Source organism: Phalacrocorax aristotelis, chromosome 2, assembly GCF_949628215.1.
Source record: "Phalacrocorax aristotelis chromosome 2, bGulAri2.1, whole genome shotgun sequence".
Classification (NCBI taxonomy): Eukaryota; Metazoa; Chordata; class Aves; order Suliformes; family Phalacrocoracidae; genus Phalacrocorax; species Phalacrocorax aristotelis.
In genome coordinates, this window is record NC_134277.1 from 25,614,705 (window position 1) to 25,631,792 (window position 17,088).

Here is a 17,088-nt window from a genome sequence, read left to right on the forward strand (position 1 = left end):
ACATGGATATTCTTTGTTGTCTTCTACAACATCTAATTCGGTTTCTGGCATTGGACTAGAGTTTGTTGGCATTATCATTTCTGAACCTATCCATATTTTAGGTTATTTTTCCCTGGAAGTAATCGTTTGTAGTTGTCTAGGCTCTATCTTGTTTGTAGATTTTTCTGCCTGCATATCTCACTTCTGTGAGCTTCTTTGTACTAATTTTTTGTCTTCTATGGTGTTTTCAACATTTAGTTTCATCTAAGAATTGATTCAGTATGCGGTGTATCCCTTAGTCCAGTTCATTAATAAAGATGTTAAATAAAACTGTGACTAACGCTAATCCCCCTGGCACACAGCTGGACACTTCCCTTCCAACTCAGTACATTGCCACTCATCATTAGCCTTTGCTTACTTATGGTCTGTCAGCCAGTTTTCAGTCTATGAGATAGTGTTTTATATCCCAGCTCTTTGGAGTTTGTCCGCAGAGCAAGATTTTTAAGAGAAATTGAATCAAACATTATATCCTGTTGCTTTGTTCCACCAATGATTAATTCCAGTTTTAAAAATAATCAATTTATCTGATGTCATCTCCTCTTTTGATGGCCATTTTGTCTTAGTTTTTTCCTAAACCTGATTTTGCTTCCATATTGTCTGTTTTATTTCTATTGTCCATGTTTTGTTTCTACATCGTGTTTCAATGTCCAGCAAATATTTGCCAAGAGTCTCTTTCTTATTTGAAAACCAGAAAGTATGTATATATACATTTTTTTAAAGTCTAGTACAATACTTTAGAATGCAAAGCAAAATTAGCCAATGTTACAGTAACTTATCTACAGTAATAAGCCTGTAAAGAGAAATGAGGAAAGATAACTAACTCTTCCTCTGCAGATTTCTTTTTTTAAAAGGTGCATTACATTTGTTCACTCTCCTCACTGATTCCTCAGGAATTCCTTAAGATATTGAGACGTATATCAGATAGACATGTTTATTTGGTGTTTCAGGTATGATTTTTTTTTTCAAAGTATGTTCTTCATTAACCTTTTTGAGTACTTACTGATCAACTCTTTTCAGATGTTTCTAGTTGTTCTTTCTCCTTATGCATTTCTACATGCCAACATTTTATTAATTTCTCAGAATTATGTTTTTGCTAGTCTGTTACTCATATGTTGCCATAGTGTCTGTGTTCATTTCTTGGTTTGAAGTCTAATACTTTCTGATCAGAGGCACCAGGCATCATTATATCCTCACATTCCTAATTCTGCCCTCTTGCTGGAGTTCCGTACTGTTGGCCCCTCTGCTGAAATCTTTCTTCTCCAGATAATGACATTGCTGACAAAATTGAGTCTCTGAGATGTGTTTTAAAAATATTTGTCTGAGGAATTGGAGACATACTGTGAAGGCAGTAATATAAGTGAAGTAGACTTTACTGCTGGGTCTCTCATTATTTGTATGTAGCCATTAAAGGCAAGAGATTTCCAACATGAGAGCCAAAACGATAGGCACCTGAAGAATTGGGCTGACATTCAAAAGTGCTTAGTGCTAAGCAACTACTGTTGGCTTAAGTGGCTTGATATTTTCCACTGCTTTTTGTCATGTATTACGGATGATTTCTCTTTAACTCAGCAGTTCCTTTGATTCTCATCTTAGGGTCTCAGAAACTTATATAATTTTGGGTGATGGTACAGACAGGCAGTAAGTGTAGTAGTATGAATAATGCTACTGAGTTTTGTCACCTCTGCAGATAGTTTTAAGCCAATCTCGAAACCCATGCTGTTTGGCTCTCTTGCCAGCCAAAGACTTACAGACAGTAGTTAAGGTTTCTGCAATGGTACAGACATCACAGAGTCTCTTTACCTTAGCAAATACTTATTTTACTGAATTTTATGATGATTTGATGTGGGGTTTTCAGCACAACTTTGACCAATGCCTTTTCTGTGGTAGGATGGTAATCCTAGGTATTCAGGTATTACCATTTGTGAGAATCTTCTGTGACCATCTCCCAGAATTCACTGCAATTTTGTCAAGAAAATCTTAATTGCTTTCTGTCCTATGTTTCTGGCTGTGGTGCTTCATGTATCTGCCTGCAGATTTCTGACTTCTTTCCTGCCATATAGGACAGAGAAACAAGAATTTTTGCTTTTTCATGCAGTTTTTTTGATTTAGTGATGTAGAAACATGTGACATTGCAGGACACTAGTGAAAAACACTGATTAGTTTCAAAACTGGAAGTTATTTGCTAGCCAAACAGTTTTCATAATTAAATTTAGTGATGTCTTTCAATAACCTATTTTAGAAAGTTTGAAGCCAATGTTTGAGAATTTGTGAAAGATGTTGGCTGCAGGCAGATCATCATGTATATATGTTCAGTGCCTGCTTGACCTGAGTGTCAAAATGGGAAGATAGGAGACAGTAATCCTTGCTGATGCATTAAAATGGAGAGGTTAGATTATATATCTTCAGCAACACGCTGTGAATAAAGAGCCTTGGCATAGGGCTGGTGCACCTGTCATTGCTGGAGGGCAAAGAGGCAAGTGGTTCCGAAGGGAACTGACCTTTTTCTTTCAGGCGTTGAGTCAATCCCATATCCTAAGGCACGCATTCTGCGTTAAAATTATTATAAGTCTCCTGGTATTATGCTGAACAACAGACTCTGGTAAGAATCTATGGAAAAAATCCATAAAATTATCATGATGGTGGTCTGTGTATTGTTTTTAATTAAGGCTTTTTAGGAAATATACCCTGTAATTTTGAAAGACCACTAAAAAGCTATGTTGTTCTCTGATTAAGATACATGTAATTGAAGTTCAAAGTAATATTTTGAAATGTTGTTATCTGAATTAGCAGCTCACTGGATACCAAAATGTAAATGACAATATTTATCACTAAATGTGATTCACAAAAAATCTGCGTCCTTTTAAATAATGTAACGTATAACACAGTGTATATCCACTGTCTGCTACCCCAGCTGAATTTATATCCCTAAGATCTGATTTACAAATAGACAACTTTCTGTTAAATTATTCACATCTCATAATAATTGATCTTACAGAGTTGATCTTATGCTGGAGCATACTTGATCATAAATTCAATGAAAGCAGCCACCATCTTTGTGATATTTGTCCAGCTAAATCCTTCAGTGAATAAAATAAAGATGCCAGCTGTGTTTGTTTTATGATCACTGCTGCAATAGGAGGCTGGAAATACAAATGAATAAAATCTTTAAATTTTTGTGCTGGATTTATAAACTCAGAATCGTACTGCAAAGAATTTAAATGGAAAAAAAAATTTTTACTTCTGTCACATTCTCATAAATATATTTTTTGGCTTTTTTTGTTCTATTGTTCCTATTGTTTAGGAATCCAGAACAATTTTTAAATATTGGTATTGTTTGGACCCAAACTTACAAAATCTAAGGAAATCTAGTAAAAATAGATTAAATTTATGCTCTTCTATCTGACACCATTGCAAGTTAAGAGTGGATCATAATTTTTGCATTGCCTTCTGTGGTTAGATTCTATAGTAGTCTTAAATCTCTGTTAACTACTGTGTACTGTTAGTGTGCCTCAAATTAATTTTACTACCCTGACATAAAAAAATCATGCTCCAGATTATTATTGGCCTTCCTTCAGCATTATGACTTTTGTAGAATACTGTTGTATTCATTTTATTTCTTTCATATTTGATCCTTAAAGTGCCCTTGAGTCAAGCTTTATTCTGCAACCATGAGGACATGAATCTTTCCTGAGATGTTGACAGATAGTGTTTGGTGAATATTATTTTTCTGTCAGATATAGCCTAGGTCTATGCTGCTAACTAAAGCAGAGCCAGGGACTATCTTCTGGCCCTGAGGCCATGTGGCAGACTTTAGCTACAGCTGTACTAAGTAACACTTGGGCATGCATCTCCTCTGGGCTTTATGTGGTCCCCATAAAGCTGCAGGTGCAAGTACTATTTTTGGGATGTTCAGTATTAGTTTTTTAATCCCAAATTTCCAGAATAATGTAAGACCTATGCTGCAGACTGTGAGAACTGAATTTTCTAGCATAAGATTGAAGGTAGTATATTGCATGCCCTGCTTGTGGGAGGCTGGTACGTGCTGCCTTTTGGGAATGATCCTTGGCATCGGGGGTTCCCTGAACTGTGTCTAGGAGTGGTTTAGGAGAATGCTAGTTGGCATGGGCCAAAATAATCCAGGGGGCAGTGTGGACACTTAGTAGCTGAGTGGTCAGGCTCTCTCCCTAGCCCTGCTTAATCTGGCGATACAGGCTTCAACAGAGAGGTTCTTACTATTCCCTGCCCCTTGCACACTTGGGCACATTCCCAATGAAGTTTCTTCTCTCACTCAATGCTAGCATCCTTTGTCACCTAGGCCTGAAGCCTTAAGGCTGTTTTTTATCTTTCTGTTCCTATCTCATGCATCCAGACTGCTATATACATTTTACATTTTTTTTTTCTTTCCATCTTTTCCAAGGTAGATTTTTGCTTTCCCAACTTACTTTCTCACTCAGATCTTGACTATCATAATATACTTACCATGTCCTCTCCTGACCAACACCTTTCTTCAGATTATATAAAAAGTAACCAGTAAATTCAGTTTAGTTTTTTATGGATTGTTTAGCTCCCCTCCCAACACTGGCTGGTTCACTGCATTGTTTTGAGCTCCTTCTTACCCTTTTCAAAATACTCCATAATTATGCCTCTTCCTCTCTTCCTTCAAGCAGCTGTGTATTTGCTCCTGTTCCCTGTTCTTATGTCAGTGATCCCTTACTCACATTTAGGCCTTCTCCTGTCCCCTAGATAATTCAGGCAGGCTCACAACTGCTGTCTTCCTTTCTGGAAATCAGATGGGCTTGTGCCCAATTAGTGCATTTACCAGTGGTTCACAGTCATTTTCTCCAAGCTTCCTGTTCTCAGTTTTGAAGCTGTTAGGACTAGCCCTTGTCTGCCTCGAATGCCTGCTTTCGCAGAAGCTTAATATCCATTTAGGACCCTAAAATGGGTCTCAGATGTTTATTTACCAGCTTGTCCCAATTCAGTGGCAGTGCATACAACCAGTGTTGCAGAGATGCATGGATTCCACAATTCCATGTGTGCAAAATCTTTTGAAAATCCAGGTGCTTATTTTGGTTCATTAGAAGTGGCCTGAGCTCTATGGGCAGTTGATTTTTGTGATAATTGGCTCTTTGGGAAATCTGACCTTTAACAGTCCCTATTATAGATAACAATTTTAATTTTAGTTCTTAAATTGCCTATGCTGATATACGTCTAAATAGCAGTAACTCCCTGCTTAGCTGTCTCTCTTTCATGCTACTTTGACAGGTTAGGATTTGCAAAAATAGTTCAGGATTGAGTCCTTCCCTACTGCAAGCCAATTTCTGAGCATCAGATAGCACTGCATCCTCACACTTACGTGAGTACAAACACTTAAAATCCACATATTTCAGTAACTGATAGCTAAAATATGTGGAATGTGTGGTTTTGTCATTCATCTCCAACCTGTTTATAGTTAAAAAGGCATAAACTGTTACGTTAAATCTGAGTAACTTTTTAAAAAGACACTTCAATACAGGTACATGTAGATATGTGGTGTTTCACTTTTTAAAAAAAAAATCAATGCAAAATCATGTTAAGTTTTCTCCAAATTGCATACTAGAGAGAGATCACTGTTTTCCCCTTCTACAGTGGTCTCTGTGCCTAAGACACCCTTGAATAATTACACTCATTTTCTCACCTGTTCAAGTTCAAATTCAGACTTCCTTTAACAGATTGACACAAGCATATTTGTCTCTTAACAAGTATCACTGCTTTTGCTCTTGGGCGCTGGATTTTCAGTCTGCCGGCTTCTCCCTGCTGGAAGATGATCTAATGTTACCTTTAGAAAGTATCTATCTCCATTAATGTAAAAAGAGTGGTGTGCTAAATCAAGAGAGTGAATCTGGAGAAGGAAAGGCATCTTCTACACTACGATGCTGAGGTACCAAGTACTAGGGTCAGGGAGCTCCAGCTAGTTCTGTATGATATAAGTCTGTCTAAATACAGGTGTAATAGTGCATAATAAAGTAATTTTGACTGCAGAGCTTTGACTATATTGCCCATATTCTCTCATAACCACCTTGGTCTCCTCCTCAAAATGTTTACTAGTTCTGCATTGTTTCCCTGCCATGTCTTGGCTTAGGAGTATAGTTGCAAAAAGACCAGGATGCTTACTTGTACGTAATTGCTTAGCCTCATTGGGTTCAGCCAGGCAACTCATATACATAAAGTTAAATACATGCATATGCCTGGGGTCTGTCTTCCTGAGCTCTCTAGGCTTGGGGCGTTCTTTCTGCCTCCAAATCTCTATCCACCTTTAATGAGCTGTATAAATAAATACAAAGTACTCCTGTTTGTTCCATATCCATAAAATTATATTTTATTAGCTGAGAGGTATACAATAATAGAAAAGATCAGACCCATCCGATGTTTTAGGGATCTGTGGGAGGACAGGACAAGTAGCTGCTTCCAAGTGGTTGACAGATCTGAGGCCCCGGCAAGACAGATTTGTAGGTTAACTGTGATAAAGGATCTTTGGCTTCGCTGACTAAAGTGAGGTCACCCTTCTCGGGGCACTGCCTGCATGCTGCAACCTTGCAGCAAATTCTTGTTGAAGTACTGTGCAAACAGACTGGTTCTGATTTACATTAGAATTAAATTAAGAATTCTCAAACCTGAGGTGATAAAATATAGGACAAGAAGGCAGAAATTTATAAGGCAGTGCTGATGTTTATTTACTAGAACTTAGTTCTGTCTCTCTCTCTTCCCCCCCCTTTTTTTTTTTTTAGTTTGCAAAAGGCAATAGGTCCAAAAGAGAGCTGTTTTTTCTTTCTGTAGTCATTTAATAAGGGAAAATAGGGGAAACTTTGTTTACTGCCCTAGTGGCAGTTCCCACTGACAAATTTGAAATTCAGAGTTTGGTTGGGGCTTTTTTGGAGTATTTTTTACTTGGTTTTCTTTGGAGAGAAACAATCCAGGTTGTCAATGGTGGGAGGAGGAAAAGCAGAAAGCTTTGACTTCATTGTGTGCCAAAGGTTTAATTCAGCTATTTCTATGTTTTGGGAAGGGGGGGGCATGAAGGGGGGTTTATTCCCTCCTTTTCTTTGGCTTATGTCCAGCCAGTGAGGAAATAAATATGTGAAGAAAGAATGCTATGGAATGTTAACTCCACTGCCGTATTTTCTTCCTTTTATCATGCCCCAAGATTCAATGAAGTTGATATAAATTCACCATGCCTTCTTTTAAAAAGCATAACAGAAAGGCATTCTTCCTTTAAGAGTCAGACTGTAAAAGGTGATTTTCTTTCACTGAGTTTGGTTTAAGCCTGTAAAAAGCATTAAGTGAAAAATCTGATATATTTGTTAGGGCATTTATTGCATTACTAACTTATATTTTCAGTTCTCAGTGAAAGGTTTATAGAGAACATAAACCTTGAAGAGTTTTTGTTCAGGATTAAAGATATATTTTCTCCATTTTCTGGTGAAATAATAGCTCATAAAATGATTGGGGTTTCAGTAATTATTTTTAGCTCTATTTATTTTCCAAGGACATTCTGTTCAACTTGCTGAGGTGCACAAAGGCAGCCCTTAAAAAACACTCTCCTTGATCAGAAGAATTTCAAAATGATCAAAAGCTTCTGATTAAATGTAGCCGCCATGTTGTTGTTCTTCATTATTTACACTTACAGCAAGCAAACATGTTCCAGTAAACTATAGATCTAGCATATTCAGTGGTAGTCTGTTGTGGTATAAGTAACACACCGTGTCTTCCATAATTAATATCTTTAGTACTGGACTAATTGGGATGCTGAAAGAATTAAAATAGCTGAGTGGTGGTGGCATGTAAAATCAAAAAGAAGTAATTGCTAAATTATTTCTAGGGCAAAACGATATGAAATACTTTTTCTGGGAAATATCTGTATCTGAGAGAAACTGCTGAAAACTGAGTGAAATAATAACTTCAGATATTCTTCGTCTAGTGTAAAGAATTAGTTGTGGTTTTAAACAGTAGCAGAACACTGTACCCAGTGGTCACGTTGCCTGGAATATCACAACCTCAGAATTCCTAGGAACAAAGGAAGCTACGTGATCTTATCACAGAAAGCCACATTCTCAGTAGCTTAGAGTATGATATCACTAGACATATATTGTATATTTGCTGATTAAATAAGCTTATTTTTCTTCTCTTTAATGTCTGCCATGCAGACTCCATAGTTCTTGCTTCATTTGACACACCAGCATGTATTAGCCTCACAAAAAGATACCTAGTATCAAATGCAAACCTTATTCTATATCAAAATGGCATAGAACAAGTGGGGAAATATCTGCAATATTGTCAATGAACAGTGTTGGCTATCCCCATGCCCTAAGTTATCAATAGCTGGCACTGGGTTTCTTTGGAAGGTTTCATAGCCCAGCGTATTTATTCTGAGGAATCAGAGCAAGAGCTAGCCCAGGTGCATGTCAGGCTATAGAAGGACAAAACCCAGGATACCGTTAAGTCTGTTGTAAATTGACTGATTCTGTTTAAGCTTAGCATTTAAAGCTCAAATCAACCAAATTCAATTTTTAAAGGTGGTGTGTTCTGTAAGGGTGTTAATGTTCTGCTTCCTATATGGAGCAAAACTTTCAAGCTGGATGTTGCAAGTAGTATTGTGTTGTAGAAATACGCTAATACATCTGAAAAGGACACTAAAACACATCAAATCTAGTGCAGAAAGAGTCAGGGAGAAATATCTTTGGTTTTGTCTTGAGTTAAATTCAAGGATGACACATAAAAATGATTTTATGATGTAGTCATGACTGAGCTTAATGGCCATTATCAAACGTGAATTGCCATGAGAGGTTGGATCACTTCATTGTCTAGCTTAGGTGTGATCAGAGCCTCTGAAGCCTCACGCGACTCACGAGCAGTTTAAGTAAGAGTCTTAATTCTCCATTCTGAGAAGTTCAGGAGCTGCAACTACAATCGCACTTTACCTGCTGGGTCAGTAGATTCTTTTAAAAATTTACCAAGTTGTCGTGGTTTAGCCCCAGCCAGCAACTAAGCCCCACACAGCTGCTTGCTCACTCCCTCACAGTGGGGTAGGGGAGCAAATCAGAAGAGTAAAAATGAGAAAACTCATGGATTGAGATAAAGACAGTTTCAGAGGTAGAGCAAAAGCTGCACATGGAAGCAAAGCAAACAAGGAATTAATGCACTGCTTCCCTGGGCAGGCAGGTGTTCAGCCGTCTCCAGGAAAGCAGGGCCCCATCACACGTAACAGTTACTTGGGAAGACAAACGCCATCACTCCAAATGTCCCCTCTTCCTTCTTCCTCCAGCTTCATATACTGAGCATGACGTCATATGGTGTGGGATATCCCTGGGGTCAGTTTGGGTCAGCTGTCCCGGCTGTGTCCCCTCCCAGCTTCTTGTGCACCCGGCAGAGCACGGGGAGCTGAAAAAGTCCTTGACCAGTGTAAGCACTATTTAGCAACAACTAAAACATCTCCACATTATCACCACTGTCTTCAGCACAAATCTGAAACATAGCCCCATACTAGCTACTACAAAGAAAATTAAGTCCATCCCAGCTGAAACCAGGACACAAGTGTATAAAAATGGCGTACCTAGAGGTAAATCTATATTAATTAAAATAGAAGAAAAAAAACCTAGTTGCCTATATTGTTACAACCTTCATTTGTTACGTTCACTTTTTTTCATGAAATGCTATTCAACTTGGCTGCTTTCCAGGTAATGGCATCTGTACAACTGTCAAGTGAGAATAAGTTCAGACAGGTCACTGTTATTATTACCTTTTTGGAATGCACTAAATGAGCTTACCTCCACAACTTTCCAAATGGGGCTCTGACCTGTTTTACATCTACATTAACAGCAATACCAAAGAATCCAACAACAATACTTCTAACTCTGTGCAATATCAGTGAATACTTATCATTGATTGTCATGGCTCTGATTTTAATAATAAACGTTTTGGCCATCTTTTCAGTACTTCAGCAGATAAAACTGTTGATGCTGTAATATAATTAAAAGGAATTAATCTAATTTCTACATTTCCAAAGAGATCGTTTCATACATGCTTATGGAAATCACAAAGCCCTGAAGGCTGTGGAGCCCAGTGTGCAGCAGCACAGAGCAAGGACAGGTGCTGGGTGCAGTATAGCCACGTTAGTGCAGGATTTGCCCCAGCCTAGCTCATCAGAGAAGCCCAAGTGGGATGTTGAACTAATGTGGCAATCTTGCTTCTAGTGAGGTACCGAGTACCGATGGCCTAGGGAGACTGGAGACCACACTTTCCTGCCCTGCATGTGTGGAGAGCTCAGTGTTCCTGAATCTAAACTGCTGCCAGGACCTCAATTTGGGAGGAACAAGAGGGGCATTGAGTGTTTAGAGACATGCCTCTCCTAAAGAACATGCACAACCCAGCACAATGTTAAGACTGCTGTTGGCAGCCCCATGAAGGTGAGGGGGACAATCCAAACACTGAAATATGGTCCCTGTGCCTGTGTTTGACTGTAGGTTAAATAATATTTACTGTATGGTTTGGCTTGAAGTACCAGTACGCTGTGCTGTAGAGCAAATTCTGTATGTTGTGATTGATCAGCAACAAGTGAAACCCTGCTTCAGTGAGCCTTCAAAAGCTTTTGTCTCTCTTTGTTCATCAGTTTCAGTCCTCACTACCCTCTGTGTAAAACACTGAGAAAAATGATAACGTCTTTACTCTGTTAGATTTTTGTCTTGAGGTGCCACTTTATGCCTTCATCTCTATCAAAAGCTAAAAGCATCGCATCAAAACTTGTGTTCACTTGTTGCAGTGGTTTCATGATGGCTAAATAATCTCTGCAACAGCTCTGTGGAGGCACACCAGGCACATTAGGGAAGCAGCTCCTGCATGCTGGAGCTGGCACGTCAGGTCTTTGAAGACAGTAGGTGTTCTCGGCATGGCTGTAACAACAGAAGAGGCTGTTACTATTTAGTAAAAAGGAAACGTTACTTATGGTAGTCCCTGCTCTGATTTGTGTGCTGTGTAGCTGCTGCTAGTAGGGTCGCTTGCATATTCAGAGGTGCAAACTATCAAGGCACATGAGGGCATGTCCATATCAGCGGGTCAGAAGATAATGAATTTGCAAAGAAAATATTAACTATAGCATACGGTGTTGGCACAGTTTTGTGTCAGAATTCGGGAGAGGCCAAAAGGCTGGGACAAGGGGGAAAGACTGCCGTCCTCAAGCAGACTTGGATGTAAATGGGGAATATGGCCCTCCTGGCGGTGCGGTGGTGGTTGAGATACCACAGGGACTCTACAGGAGCCCTGTTGTTGAGGGGAGCATGGTGTCCTCTGCAAAATGACCTGCGAGGGTTACCATATGGCCTGTCTGATATGCACCAAGACATGAAATTTTCTGTTTATTCTCTTCTTGCCATTAAGCTTTGAACTCTGCTAAATAGTGTGACTGTTCAGGTTAACTGTGGCTTTGTCTTTCAGCACTTCAGGTTGCAAGGGATTACTTAGAATAAAGAAGCAGAGCTGAGATTTCCAAAGGGAATTAGGTGCTTCAGTCCTCTAGGCCATGCTATAAATGCCAGTTGAAAAATGAATTAATGATACGCTGTGAGAGTCGCATCTTCACATAGAAAATATGCACAGTAAACGATTTTTGCTTTGGGAAGTATTTACCTCATGCTGTTAGGAGTATATAGACAGCATATTATCTCCATTTGTTTTAATGCCCATTTGTCTTAATAATTAATGTGAATTTGAGCTGCCTTCTCCATTGCATTTAAAAGCAATTCACCCCAAGTTCAGAATTTCACTGCACATGCCCAAAACTTTTTTTTTTCTCAAGAGCTTAAACCAAACTTCAGTGATCTTAGTCATGTTCTGCTTGACCAAATACTGACCTTCCTCTGTGGTAGAAAGACATTTAAGCTAGTTTTCTGAAATTAAATCAAATTCTTGTAATCCAATGAGATTTACAACTGCTCAAGTCTAGTCAGATTCATATATGTTTAAAGTGAGACAAGTTCGTATGGTGTTTGTTTTTCTTGAGCTAAGGCATTTGGGATTAAGTTGAAAATCAGTGTGTTTCACAAATGTTATCAGAGTAGGTCTGTAAAAATATTCCCAGTATTTCTCAAAACAATAACTACATATTATTTAATACTCATTGCCAGAGGTTTCTCTGTATCCTGCTGTACGCCCCGTTTTCTGAAAGTATGTATGCTGCCATGGCTAGTAACTATTCCTCAGTGATTAGTGTGACAGTAAGTGAAGCGTGAGTATTGAGACTTGCCATATCATGCATGCCAAGTTCCTATATGGCCCAACTGCTGTGAGACAAAACATGCTATTATGTTTTAGACACAAAGCCATATTGTATGAAATTCCATCCTGTCACATACTGAAGGAGGTGTATTTAAAAATCAAATCTTTTTTTTCTTTAGTTCTTTTTGTTAACTTTTCTGTATTAGATACTTAACTACTGAACCCCATCAGAAAATTCAGCCTTTGTCCCTATTGAGGAATCATGTTTCAGACTTACATCAGACAGATTGTTAATGTTTTAAGGAGGAGATTTTAAAGAGACTATTGGCAAAAAAAAAAAAAAAAAAAAAAAAAGAAAGAAAGAGGAAAGAAACAAAACTAAACGTTCCAATGTTCCAGACCGCTGAGGTTGTGTGCTAACTGGGTTTCCCCAAACAATTCTGATGTAGTAGATGTAATTTAAATATATGATCATACAGTGCATTTTTCATAAGTGGAAGAATAGCTTGTCCTTAAACAAAGCAGCAAAATTAGTCATGCATTCCACTAAGGCATCAGTTTTAAGACTGATAACCTTAGGAGCGCACATGCATATGCCTTTTGCAGTGTCCACTGATTTCCAGAAGTGACCTTCACAGAAGACACGGGTTTTGGAGACGAATTTTTTCATTGCTGTGCAAAGCTCCATAAACAAAGCTAGAACTTTGATGTAGAAATGTAAAGATACAGCTGAGCCTAGCTAAAAGTGATGAGTTGATCCATGGGTTACTTGGATGATCTTCTTCGGCCTGTATTACACAGGAGGTGAGACTTGATCGTTATGGTCCCTTATGAGTTTAAAATCTATAAATGCTTGGGAACATAATACTAATTATATAGCAACTGGAATCTTCAAAGCACTGTAGAAACAACTAACCCCCACACATGCCCCCCCACGCCCAGCACTACTTGGAGTATTATCAGGGCAGGTAAATGTAATAATTATAGCAGATGATTGAACTGTTTTTGCAGACTGTGCAATGAATTTAGTCTTTTTTCTCTTTATTAATTGTAAAACTGATTCTAATTTTGACTGATGTATTCACAATTATTTCATTAGCTGAAGTGATTAAGTTGCAGCTCTAGATATTTTTGTTGGGTTTATATTGTATTAATGTATAATCTGCTGATTACTTGATACTTATCTTTGGCTTCTTGATTGATCTCAGTAAACCTGTATCTTTGTTGTCTCTAAACTGGGAAGGTGACTTTGGCTTCCTAAACTGCTCCTGCTAAAAATATTCTCAATTTATATTCATTAATCTGGCATTATTGCTAAAAAAAAAATATCTTAGTGGTATGCCAGGTACATTGGTGACCATTAATACAGTCAAAATGTTGGCACTACTCTGTTCAAGAGCACCGAGGAACTAGGGTGTCATCATCCATAATTTCACCTGCAATTCAAAATTCATTAATGTTTGAATGTTCTTTTCTTTTGCTTTGCCTTACTTAATTAGCATCTTCACTATACCTGTGGATCAATTAAGGAACAGTACAATTCTTATATTGGAGGGTAATATTTCATTACTTATTTAAGTAATCCCATTTTTCTGACTTAATGGTAGCTTTCATTCAAGACAGAGCAAGTTTACTATGGCTCCTAAAAAGGATGCGTCTACCTCTCTGGGGAAAAAAGTACATTGGTGAAATGATTTGCCAGGACCTCTGAACAAATAATTGGTGGAGGTGGTATTAGGACACAAGACAGGCCTCACAGACTCAATATAGTCACCATTCCATGGGAATTTTGGATGTGTAGAAGAATTAATACCAATTGTCCCTGAATATTTACTCCTCCTTTTCCTTTCTTTAAGAGCAGCCTTTTCTCCTGGCATTTTGCTGTGTTCTAATGAACTTTTCTGTAATTTTCAAAAGAGTTGAATGAAACAGTTTCTACAGCCTAGTAGTTTAAGGAATCTGGAATTAATCCTGTTGGAGATTCTGATGTATAGGCAATGACCATTTCATTCAAGGTGCCTTTATTTTGTCATGAACTAAAAATGAAAACAGAAAACTTATGCCCATCAGAAATACTGAAGTTTAGCATCTGTTTAACCTAGAATAATGATTCCAAATCCTAATCCTGGGAATTCTGTAAAATTATGGCTAATGAGAAATAATGTCCTGAAGTGGTCAGCACTTCTGGGCATTTCATCCCTGGGTAATTTCTGGACAAATTCAGGAAGAGATCAGATAGGCATAATATTAAAAAATTCCTATCTAGTGTACAGTTGCTAAAAATTAAAAAGTCAGCCAGTGGCATATTTTCTGAATCATTACAAATGTCATCATATCATACACATAATTTAGCAGAGATGCTATTGACTTTTGGTTTGGGTTTTTTGTGTTTTTTTTTCCCCCCACATTGAGTGTAGTATGGGCACGGACAAAAAGTTGTATCAATGACATTTGTGACTTAAAGTTTTCACTGTATTAACATGGGTTTTTTTCATTTAGTGTTTTCACTGTCATCTGTTCTTTGTTGCAGAGATAGTTTTCACCTGTGCATACACTGATCCTTATAAATTAATGCATGTCAGCCCAATATTAAGTATGTGAAAATAAAAGACTAACTCTGTTAAACTCCGTTTAATCTTCCTTGAGTGGCTTTCCAGAAAGTCAGCTTGAGCTGAACAAAAGTGAACATTTGCATGAAACATGCTATAGGATTATTGATTTTGGAGGATAACACCATCTTTTTCAAATACTGCGGTATTTTGGACTGCAGTCTTCTCTATCTGTTTTGGGAAACCAGTGCATCAAAAAATAGGAGACCTTTTATACACTTTGGCATTTTTACCTGACTAGAGATCTTTACTGAACAAAGACATGGTTGAATTTACAGAGTTGCCTACTAATAATAGCCACACAATGTTGACAAGATTGAGCACCTCTTTTCTGACTCCATATTACAATAAGTTTGGTGGTTTTGGAAATTTAGGAGGCAGCTAGATGTTACTAGACCCAAGCCACATCTTTCTGATTACCATTTTACTTTCTCCCCTCCAAACCTATTATTTTATTTTATGTTTTCTTATAGTATTCCAAGCGTATAGCTCCCAGTAAAACAATGAGTTTTCTCAGACTTCCCTAGGTAGCTTAGAAAATATAATTCACTCACTTCACAATTTAATGTTTGCATTGCATGAACACCTAATGAAGAGTCAGCCCCCTGCCGTGTGAATATATGAAAAAATAAGAAGTTAGAACTTCCCGAAAAACAAATGTCTTTGTGAAACATGATGCATATGTTGCGTGTTAAGTGCCATTGGATTTTAAAATTTGATACTTCGTGAAGTTGTATGAATACTGCTGTTATGTTAAACTTGGATTTCATGGGTTTAGATAGTCATAATCATTTGTTTCCAGTGCTGTAAATTTTCAGTCTGTCAGTATGCTCAATAAAATGTAAATGGAAGAATCGGAACAGTTGCTTTCAAGACACTGTTGCTCATGATTCTTTAGCATACTAGGCAAGGCATATGTGATATGGTATATTATATGCTCTATATTTGTAAAATTTATATGATTTTTGAGCGATCAATCCAGAAACAATTCATTGACTCCCTAACCTGGGGAATATCTTTTCTGATAGTGCTCCCAAACAGGCTTTGTCATTATCCTGGCTAGCAAGACTTGGTCTTTCAACTCTGCTGACTGCAGATGGAGTTAGTAAACAGAATAATGAGATTGTTTTTCATAAAAAATTTTTCGTTTGTGTTTCAGGCTGAGCTTTGTGAATCACGCTGAAGATCTAGCCTCCAAACTACTCCAGTGTTTCCCAAAGAACAGATTGTCGGCACAGGCAGCCCTGAGCCATGAGTATTTCAGTGACCTGCCCCCACGGCTATGGGAGTTAACTGATAGTGAGTATAACCACCTCCAAACTGATTAAAAGCAAAGATGCTAGTTCATACAGTTGCATCTGTGTATGCTAACCCTCACATGCAGACAGCTTCATGGACATACAGAGCCACACACAAAACATGTGAGTGCAATTGTGTAGCTTAAAATTATGTAGTTAGCTTGACACAGGAAAAAATTGATTTTTTTTTTTTTTGCTATCTCTGCTCTGCAGTCTGCAGCCAGCTATCTTTGTATTTGATTATGTGTGCAGCCAAGAGAATTATCTGAATTGTCATAAAGCAAAAGGAAAAATACAATTTACATATTTAGTGCTTTTCACTTTATAACATACAGTACTTCTTAACTAGCTGCAGCATACAGGATAAAAATCCAGCTGTGTTTGATTCACAGAATCTATATCTGTTATAATTGTAACCTTTAAGAAAGGACTCAGCATTCAGAAGTCTGAAAAATACAAAGTAGACAATCAGTTAATTTACTGAATTAGACTGTAAGAAGAGGATGGCAGATGATAATATTAACTAAGAATGCTTTCAGTATTTACATACATCTTTTTATTTCTTTTATTAAACAAGATGCATTCCAGTTGACTCAGCAAAAATGTTCCTATCATCATGTATGCTGTCAATTATCTCTTTAATAATTGTAAATCTTTTGTATCATACGCATCCATATCTTTTTCCAGTGTTAAAAGCACACTACTATTTATTCTGGGGAAAAATATTATAATGCATGATGGTTTTGATTCAGAAAAGGTTCTGTTATTAAAAATAGGTTTCACAGGAGAATAACAATCAGCATTTTGCTTTAACTGTCTGTGGTAGAGAGAAGCATGCTTGCATTAGAACAGTGTATGTTCTTTTCTGCTTTCAAGCATGCATCCATTAGCAAATG

General features: G+C 37.7%; 1 protein-coding gene across 4 annotated transcripts in view; it reads left to right on the forward strand.

Moving 5' to 3' along the window:
* Window positions 1-17,088, forward strand: part of CDK14 (cyclin dependent kinase 14) — a 325,979-nt gene that overhangs the window by 238,476 nt on the left and 70,415 nt on the right. For all 4 annotated transcript variants that reach the window (XM_075082797.1, XM_075082796.1, XM_075082795.1 and 1 more), the window contains one exon: window positions 16,054-16,193. In XM_075082797.1, coding sequence (XP_074938898.1) covers window positions 16,054-16,193 — 140 coding nt within the window. The remainder of the gene's footprint in view (window positions 1-16,053; window positions 16,194-17,088) is intronic.